General features: G+C 31.9%; 1 protein-coding gene across 1 annotated transcript; it reads left to right on the top strand.

The window, feature by feature from the left end:
• The first annotated feature begins 2,335 nt into the window (after positions 1–2,335).
• On the top strand, positions 2,336–8,448 carry LOC134692769 (uncharacterized). The gene is made up of 5 exons (XM_063553288.1): positions 2,336–2,407; positions 5,127–5,312; positions 6,243–6,344; positions 7,365–7,482; positions 8,345–8,448. The coding sequence occupies exons 1-5, from the start codon at positions 2,401–2,403 to the stop codon at positions 8,412–8,414; spliced, it is 483 nt and encodes a 160-aa protein (XP_063409358.1). The 5' UTR covers positions 2,336–2,400; the 3' UTR covers positions 8,415–8,448.
• The last annotated feature ends 1,951 nt before the right edge of the window (positions 8,449–10,399 follow it).

The following is a 10,399-nucleotide window of genomic DNA, read 5'->3' as shown; positions in this document are numbered from 1 at the left end:
CGTATGGGTTAAGAATGTACCCTTGGTATCGTCCGCCTCTTTTTGAAAAGCTAATCAAACAAAATATAACTGATGTTCGTTGATTTTTGCGTTTCGTTTTCTTATTTTAAATGTGCCTTTACCAGTACAACATCTAACAACCTTATTGTACTTGGTAACAACCCTATTGTACTTGCAAATAATTAACATGCATATGTTGCAATATATATGACTTTATCATGTAACATTTTGTCCTATGCACTATGCATGTAAATAAAAACATAAGAAGAAAAGGTTTAATGCAATATATCAATACCTCATTTATTACGGCTGCCATTTTTGACATATCTAAATATGATGTCATTACGTAATTAGGTAATGAAATGTGAGGTTATATTTATGTAAGTCGCAACAAAATTGACCTATCATAAAATTACACAAAAACGACCAAGATCATAAGTATAATGACGAGGTTCAGATAGATTTACTTTGTAACTAAATCGCAATGGATTTATATATACATTTTGTACAGTATAAATACATAATTTTTTAAGAAAACAAATGATTGAAATTGAACCAATACACAGGGGAACCTCAATAATGATACCATGGTCGTATTTGTGTTTTTCAGATGCACGTTTTGCTTTCAAAATTGAAGCTGGAATAAAAAATGACATCCATAAAATTTAAAATGGAAATAGGGAATGTTTCAAAGAGATAACAACCCGACTAAAGAGCAGAAAAAGTCATGATCATTCATACTGCAAGATTAAAATTGATATATGATACAAAGTAAATACAAAATTAATACACTAAGGCATGAATAATTAAAGTAAAAGTATTATACCGCTGTGAAATGTTAAACAATATTAGAAATAAAAATGACGTATGCATTAATACTATACACAGATAAATGAAAAGATAATCTGTTTTTTGTAAATCTCAATCCCCCCTTCACCTCTAGCCAATATAGATAAAACCAAACACACAACAATACGCACTGTAAAACTCAATTTAAAGTAGTCTGATGTCAGAATAAGTGACAAAAGGACATACACAAAATGACAATGATACACAACTAAACAAAGGACTAGTAGCCGTTACTGGCATGCCAGCTACGGACCCCAATTTAACTGTTAGAAAATTATGTCTTCGTCATATAAATATTAAGCCCAATTTCTCACGTTAAGGTTAACTCTCATTCCATCATTAATTATGTGAGAAGAATATAGCCCATATCATGCCATCAACTAGGTTTAGCCAAAATATGTCTTATTTGATGACCTGACAGCAGTTTCGAAACTTTATCACTTCTTTATAAGTCTGATTGCATGTTTTGTTAGCTTTTGAGGCGAATACTGACATTTGTGTACTATGTAAAGAGTATCATAAAAGATTGGATGTGAAATACCTGAACCTACAAGATGTCTGCAAATTCATTTACTTCTAAGAATGATAACCTTGTACCCAATGATAAACTTTATAAAATGTTTTGACTAGTTTGTGATATCGAAAACCCTGGTGTATTAATCTTTCGTTAAACAAAGATGCCTTTAACTTAAGTATAAGACGTTGTTATACACTCTAGGTTTCATACAATTTGAGATATATAAACACAATAAGATGTGGTCAAGGGAACGCCACAATCTAAAAATTGGTCTTTGATGATTTTAGTCATTAATTGTAACTCATACCAAAACATAAACAAGTCCACAATAAATGGTGCACAGTAAGTCTCCATTGGAATTACTATCGATATACGGAATCTCCAAAGTGAACAAAAATCTTATCTATTATATATTCAATTGGATTTATAGTATCAAAGGAAACAAAGTTGCTGAGATGCTTTTGTTCCAAAATTTTACGCAAAATTATTTTACTTCAAGAAAAATCTGCAACTTAAAAACTGACCTTAGAGCGGTAAGGAGACCGGACGGACGAATGGTATTTATATTTCCCTGCAACGCGTCTGGAAGAGGTGAGGGAGGAAGCACGACATCATGATTGTTCTTTGATTGATTACATGATTTCATAAATCTTGATATAAATTGCATCAACAGGTAAAAACTGGTTGGATGCTTTTTTTCAATTCCCGAGGTTAAAATACAAAAATCGTCTGACGTGTTCACAATGAAGTTGAATGTACATGATATTCATATATTGGTTTACTTTAAAGGACATTCTGACTTACATTTTTCTAGGTTATAAATGAGGACCATGATTTATTCCAAATCATCCATCAAAACGTCTACAATTAATTGTTAGTTAACATGCATGACCCTAAGCATTATTGATTTAAATAAATACCTGCAAATATTCCAAATATATATATATATATATATATATATATATATTTCTACAAAAGAAGTTAGTACATGTACACTCTTGAAACGTTTATAATAGCTAAATTTCTTGAACAGAATGCAAGGTAAGACTGCAATTTTATTTCTGACTACACATTGCATACTTTAGTACAGTTCCTAGATTTGTAATTAGCCGAATAAATGAAACTATGTATTCTTAGGTTTAGATCCTAACATAGTAAGTAAATATATCATCGATTTTGATATAATCATTAATATATTTGTTCATTTTGATGTTGTTTATTTTCACTACGACATCTAGGATACGGCCACACTTTCTCGGAGTTCAGTATTTTTGTGATTTTACTTGTTTTCCCTAGGATTTAATTAAAAACAATGGAAATTTATTTAGAATAAGAATTTAATTTATATCTATTCTATTGACTACGCATATCGAATATCATTAACAAATATTCTTTTGATGAACTGCTTTTCAACTTCGTACTTAATTTGACTTTTACTATGTTTTCAAACGAGAGTCACTGGTGAGTCTTTTGTAGACGAAACGCGCGTCTAGCGCAAATACCAAAAAAATACATTCTTTTATCTATGAGTTTATTCTAACCCTTATGTCTAATTGAATTTTGAAAAGTCACAGCATATCATTACTGTGTCCATCTGATTTTGTTTTAGTTAAGTTGACAGTATATTCTTTTTGGATTTAGATAAATATTTCGTAGTTACTTTTTCTTGGTCATATCAAGAATATGACAGTTTTTTCTTCCATTCATTTGATGTGTTTGAGCCTTTGAATTTGCCAATTGCTAAGGGACTTTCCGTTCTTAATTTTCATCGGAGTTCGGTATTTTTGTTGTTACTATTTGTACACTCAAAAGTTTATTATGATATAAGCGTCACTGATGAGTCTTATGAAGACGAAACGAGCGTCTCGCGTACTAAATTATATACCTGGTACCTTTGATAACTATTTACAATCCTTCGCAAATGTCAAAAATGCAGTTCGTAGTCTTTCGAAATACCTTCCTTATACTTTACAGAACTATTTGCATTAACGAGCATATTGCTTCGTCTGAAGGATTATCAACATTAAAATATTCTTTGTTTTTTCTTCTGAAAAACATATATATTTTTAGATATTTTTTTGTTTGCTAAAATCCTTTAAAATGGATTTTCTAATGAAGGCCAGACATGTGTAGGAAGAAATATTTAATCGATTGATATCTGCAAAAGAGGGACGAAAGATACCAAGGGGACAGTCAAAGTCATAAATCTGAAATAAACTGACAACGACATAGCTAAAAAACGAAAAAGACAAACAGACAAATAATAGCACACATGACACAACATAGAAAACTAAAGAAAAAGCAACACGAACCTCACCAAAAAATATAGCGTTGAACTCAGGTGCTTCGGTAGAGTAAGCAGATCCTGCTCCACATGTGGCATCTATTGTTTTTTACAAAGCCGTGGTTTTTTATTTTTGTTTTTTTTAGCATTATTTTGATGTGTAATGTTTGCTGGAATCTCAATAACGTCTTGTTTCAAAATGATGAGATACTGTCTGTCGTTACGAATAAGAATTCTCTGTGTAAAATCTGGCTGACTTTTTGAGAACTTATCAAATTTTTCCGAGTACTTTATTTCAGAGTATATAGGTTTTCATAGACTTTTTAATTTTGCACATTTAAACAAATCAAGTGATCTTTTAATTGGTCCGTTGATAGTTTTTTTATGATGACTACTCGTGCACAGATGTTTGCAAAACTAAGTTCATTTAATAAACTGTATAGTTGAAAATTTACCCACAAGTGTCCACGTTGTCAAATTTGATCATTATAAAATAAGTTAATCCAACATATAAATGTGTCACTTTAAAAACATCTTAACTACGGAATAGATAGAATTGTCGCTTCTGGTGTAATTATGTACTAGTGTATAGAATTCATTTTTAAAAGGCTATATGAAGGAGGATTTTTTTCCCGAATGGATAACATATTTTCAGTTTTGCTAAGTATGTTCATTGTTCTCGCAGTTATCTGTTGTATTTTCATTTTTTTTTTAATATCTTCGAGTACAGATTACTTAGAAATAAGAAAGTGTGGTATGAGCTAGTTCATTTGTCTTGTCATTTGAAACTAGTGTTTGAATTCGCATGATAGTCATTTCGATATAAAGCGTACTGTTTATCTAATTAGCGTAAATGGAAAAAAACGGCAATATGTTGATAACATCTGGTTTATCATCAGCAACAATTAATCTTCGCAATAGAAATCTGTCCGCGCATAAATGTTTTATTCCGGTTGGCATTTTTACTTTTGATCAGCCTCAATTCTCACTACATCTACTGTTCTTCCTTTGCTGTTCCTAAGATGTATGGTCTTAAATGTTTAGCGCTACTAATTTGCTGCATGATTTCGTGTTGTTCACCACGACATGTCAACTCGATCATTGCATCAAATCCCCAGTTTTGCTAATGAAAAGTCTTCGTATAAACAACGTACAATAACCAATCCATGTTACTGTGAAATCAATATTGAAAGTACGGGATTTATGTTTTGTTAACATAAAAAAGAAAATGGTGTATGATTGCCAATTTTGTAAATTGAATGCGAGAAAACGAACATTAGATATAACAGGAAAGCAACAAAATTAAAAAACAATTATATAATTGTATTGTACCTTGTTTTTTGTCTATAACTGTTGTTTTCATTTTTATAGAAAACTAAAAGGTAGACATATACTAAATTTGATACATTACATAAAATGTATCACTCCCTTATATACAAGTTTTAAATTATCCTTCATTTTTTTTTATATTTAAAGGAATAAGTCTTATACTTTTTGGGATACTTATTCCAATTGTTGCGGAAACGACAAAAGTTCTTTTGAGGCCATATAAGAAACTGATGATATGCGGAGATGGAAATGGTCACGATACACTTTCGCCTGATGAGATTCATTTCACATGCAAACCAGGTCCTGGCAAATTCGTGAAATGTAAAGACATTTGTAAGTAGTCTTGATTCGATATTATTAAAAGATAATTCTTTTCTGAAGTTTTGTACTGCTTATATAAAACAAAAATGAAAATGTTATAATTTTTTTATATCTATTTTCACAAACTAAAGTTAATTCATGCGCTTACAAAAAAATCAATGTAAGGCCACAAAAGCAATAATACTCGTAAAGAATCATATTTATGAAAAGATAGACATCGTTTTCTAACAATCAACTTGACTTAAAAAAAAAACTACTGTACCGGTATTGTAATTGAAACGTTTATGTATTGCAATTACTAATGGTTCACTTTTAGAATAAATCTCGTTCATTCAACACAACTTTATAGATCAAATAATCAAATTTATGGCATGAAAAATATTAACCAATCCAAGCAAAGCAAAACTAACAGCCTAATTTATTATAATACAATGCAAAGTAAAAAATAATAGATGAGAGCCATAAACTAACACCATCCACTGATACATGCTGTTAAATTGAATAGACACGCACAAAATATGACCAGTCCCCATTGGCCTTGGGATTTTACAATATATACGGATAACCTGCAAATACCAGTTGAAAACGAATAAACCTAAGAGATCGATATTGAAGGCATAACAAAATAACTATACAGACACAAATTGCTGATATAAAAATGGTCGAAGTTACTGAAATCTCGTTCAAAGTCAGTAACAATTAATATATAAATCATTTTCTGCCAGATTTAAGTATCAATCTGTCCATGTATAGGGAATTTTGTATAAAAAGTCAAGAAAGTTGAAGAAAAGCACGATGTAAACAATGTCTAATGTAAACAATAATAAATCTTCTAAACAAATTTATAACAAATGTAATAGATAGTACTTCTAACTTCTAATATCGAACTCAGTGTGAGTTTACTTTTGTCTCATGTTACAATATCCTGTAAATAATTTTTAGATACATCCATAAAAAGGCCTTTTCAGTGTCCCGGATACGGTTATGTCTCAGGTTGGGACCTTGTTGGTTCAGACATCAAGGTGCGATGCTGTATGGAACCAGGTAAGTATTCAAAAAAGGTTAAAAATGGAAAGTTTTTTGCATTAAAGCTCTCGAGAATATAACTGATGACTTTACAAAAACACAGAATGGAAATGGTAAATGTGTCAAAGAGACAAAAACCCAACCAAAGAGTAAAAAACTGATGAAGACCAGCAATTGGTCTTCAACACCACATGTCCTCGTTTGCCGACAACACATGTTATAAATGTGGGTTCCCAAAGAAGTTAGTGAAAGAGGTTTAAAAAACGTTTTGTCGCAAGTTTGGAAATGCGTTTGCTATCAAACACAATCAACTATGTTAATGTAATGTGAAGCCATGGTAAAATGATAACTTCAGTTTAACTGTATTTGATAACTATTTTCATTTTTTTAAATTGAAGTGTCTTAAGTAAAACACACAATGCTCATTTAATGCATATACCACATACAGATTGATGTATTTTGCTACTATACGTGTAAAGTGAACAATTACATGATTTGTTCAGAGGTCCTCCACTACAGATATGAACCTGACTAAAACACTAAGACGGTAAACCCTTCGCACGTTCTATGCAAGAATAATACTTTGGTTGTATAAAATAAAAATAATAATGCCCGCTTACTTGTTTAAACCCGCCACATTCTAAATGTGATTGTCCAAAGTTATGAGCATGTATTTCACTGATAATAATACATATTTGGTTTTCGTTTATTATTTTGGTCATACATTAGGCTGTTGTTCTTTTCACTTATATAAATTGTTTTACATCGGTCTTTAATGTTGTTTTTTTTATAGTTGACTATGATGTATGAGCTTTGCTCGAAGTCCGTACGGTGACATAAATATGTTACTTTCTGTGACAGTTTGGTCTTTTGTGGAGAGTGGCTCATTGGCATTCATATCTTCCTTCCTTTTTTAAATATTGAAATTGCTATACGGGTTGATACGTGCATAGTATATATGTTTAATTTTATCTACAGCATATCGAATAAAACTGATTCCAGCTACACATACTTCATGCACTAAAACAATTTTAACAGGTATCAAGTATAGTCACAAAGATTGCAGAAGCCATTTCAATAAAGATGTTACATTTGGACGTATTTATCGAGTGGACAAAGGCAAAGTAATTACTGGATTTAAGACATATGATGGCGGGTATGTAGTAGTGATATTATATAGAGATGTGCGGTATTCGTTATCAAAACAGCTCCACACCTAAGCCGGTTAATTATTAAGAATGTAAGTTTTGGTTTGCAACCCGGATTTTTTTCCTCTCAATCGATTAATGACTTTTGAACACCGGTATATACCACTGTTGCATTAAATAAGGTTCAGCTCTAACAGTCTAACGATGACCTTTCAAGATTGACTATAATTTCGTGTTTTTATTTATTTTTTATCTTTTCAAACCATTGATTTTAAACTTTCTCGAATACATATTCCGGACCATTGGAGTATTTGAAACATAAATATGTACATATGGTAGGTAAGTTAACATGACGAACGGTGAAAATTATGTTTACGCGTATTGTCAAAATTTTCGGCTAGACTAGAACGTTACGCACAATAAATAGAAATGACAAAATACCAAAAAAATACCATTTAAAAAAACACCCCACAAAACTGCTACAACAGATATTAAAAATGTATTGGATTTCATAGAGAGGAACCCAAAGGGATATATTCAAGTCGATTAAGAACTGACTATGCCGTTGCATAAAAACAAAAAAAAACCAAAACAACAAACACAATATATAATACCAATGACTAACCAACATGAACCCTGTCTAAAATAGGTATGATCTTAACCATTTTCAGATGATAAGCATGGGTTCTTCAATGCTCTGCAACTTTGTACTTGTTTGGCCTTATAACTATTTTGATCTGATATCTATTTGTTCAACATATTGTACATGGTATATTTGAATAAACATTAAAGCTGTAACGGCATGTTAATTACATTGTCTTTTGAATTAATTTCTCATGCTTCATTTTATTTGTTTTGGCATATTTGTAGGGTCACGTGGTTCAACTATGAATGCAGATACAACACTAGTCCAAAATTGCATTTCGTGAACTTGTATTGAATTGTATGTTGTGGACAGAATAACAGAATATCGAGCTATTGTAGACAACACAATATCTAAATATGTTGCAGAATAGCATTAATATTAGAAGCTAGGTAACTTAAATATTATAAAATAAAAAAAATAAGGAGCTTCAAATATGTTTAAAAATACATGTCTGAAAACTTCCGTAATCAAGTGGATTTCGAGTTCGAAGCTTTAAAAGTCAACGAATTGGAAAAAAAACATTGCCATTAAAAAATACAATAATCTATATATTTCAAACCGAATTTTGAATGGATAAAATTGAGAATGGAAATGGGGATTGTGTCAAAGAGACAACAACCCGACCAAAATAAAAAAACAACAGCAGAAGGTCACCAACAGGTCTTCAATGTAGCGAGAAATTCCCGCACCCGGAGGCGTCCTTCAGCTGGCCCCTAAACAAATATATACTAGTTCAGTGATAATGAACGCCATACTAATTTCCGAATTGTACACAAGAAACTAATATAAAAATAATACAAGACTAACAAAGGCCAGAGGCTCCTGACTTGGGACAGGCGCAAAAATGCGGCGGGGTTAAACATGTTTGTGAGATCTCAACCCTCCCCCTATACCTCTAACCAATGTAGAAAAATAAACGCATAACAATACGCACATTAAAATTCAGTTCAAGAGAAGTCCGAGTCTGATGTCAGAAGATGTAACCAAAGAAAATAAACAAAATGACAATAATACATAAATAACAACAGACTACTAGCAGTTAACTGACATGCCAGCTCCAGACTTCAATAAAACTGACTGAAAGATTATGATTTCATCATATGAAACTCGACTTTGGTGTACCGCAGGGCTCGGTCTTAGGGTCGAAACTATATTGTATTTTTGCAAAACCAGTAGGCGAAATTTGTAGACGCCACGGAATGTCATACCATTCGTACGCAGACGATACTCAGGTGTATCAAATTATAAAACCGAAAGGAGACTGGAGCGATCTGTCCAAACGCCTAGAAAAATGTTTGTCTGATATTGGTGATTGGATGAGTGCCAATATGCTTAAACTTAATGAAGACAAGACTGAATTAATTATCTTTGCACCAAAACATCAATTGAAGCATCTTTCAGATTTTCGTCTGACATTTGATGGAACAGTGTTGAGCGACGTTTCTTGTGTGAAAAATCTGGGAATGTACTTTGATAAAACCATCAGTATGGAACATCAAGCCAGTGCGATCACTAAGGCCTTTTTTTACCAAATTCGGAATATTGGTAGAATTCGATCTCTTATTTCTGTTGAAGCCTGTAAAACACTAGTATGCCCCCTAGTAACATCAAGGCTGGACTATGGCAATGCATTGTTGTACGGTACTAACACCAACATTATCAGTAAATTGCAGCGGGTACAAAACACAGCAGCACGTTTGATAACACGAAAAAGAAAATTTGACTCAATTACACCTGTTTTAATTTCGTTACACTGGCTACCCATACATTACCGTTGCCAATACAAACTTATTTTATATGTGTACAAAGCACAGCATGGCAAGGCTCCGAGTTACCTTCAAAATTTAATTACGCCATACAAGCCAAGTAGATCCCTCAGGTCGGAAAATAGTATGCTCCGTCATCCTCCAAAAGACGTTCGAACGAAAAGCTACGGTGAGAGGCGTTTTGACAAGGCTGCGCCTACACTCTGGAACAATTTGCCACCGTCTTTACGGAGTGTAAATTCCTTAGATGTTTTTAAAAAGCAACTCAAGACTCATTTATTTCGGACTGCTTTTAATGATTTCTTGTAGTTTTTATATACTTTTAATTGACTGCATTAGTTTTAGACAGTTTTATATATTTTAGAGTACATGCATTTTTATTTCTTTTATAAGTATCTTATAAATTTTTATTTGCTTGTTTAATTCTTTTAAGATAGTGCTTTGTAATCTATGATTTATGTTTTTTTGTATTTTATATATTTTTTAATGTGAAGCGCTTAGAGTAATTTTTGT

The sequence above is a fragment of the Mytilus trossulus genome, chromosome 12 (assembly GCF_036588685.1).
Source record: "Mytilus trossulus isolate FHL-02 chromosome 12, PNRI_Mtr1.1.1.hap1, whole genome shotgun sequence".
In the NCBI taxonomy this organism is placed as follows: domain Eukaryota; kingdom Metazoa; phylum Mollusca; class Bivalvia; order Mytilida; family Mytilidae; genus Mytilus; species Mytilus trossulus.
Note: the sequence above shows the minus strand (reverse complement) of the source record. Positions and strands in the feature narration are given on the sequence as shown.

Excerpts from the sequence above, each read along its gene's own strand:
- LOC134692769 (XM_063553288.1), top strand. Across the intron at positions 6,345-7,364 it reads GCGATGCTGTATGGAACCAG|GTATCAAGTATAGTCACAAA; the intron begins GTAAGTATTCAA and ends CAATTTTAACAG. Across the intron at positions 7,483-8,344 it reads TTTAAGACATATGATGGCGG|GGTCACGTGGTTCAACTATG; the intron begins GTATGTAGTAGT and ends GCATATTTGTAG.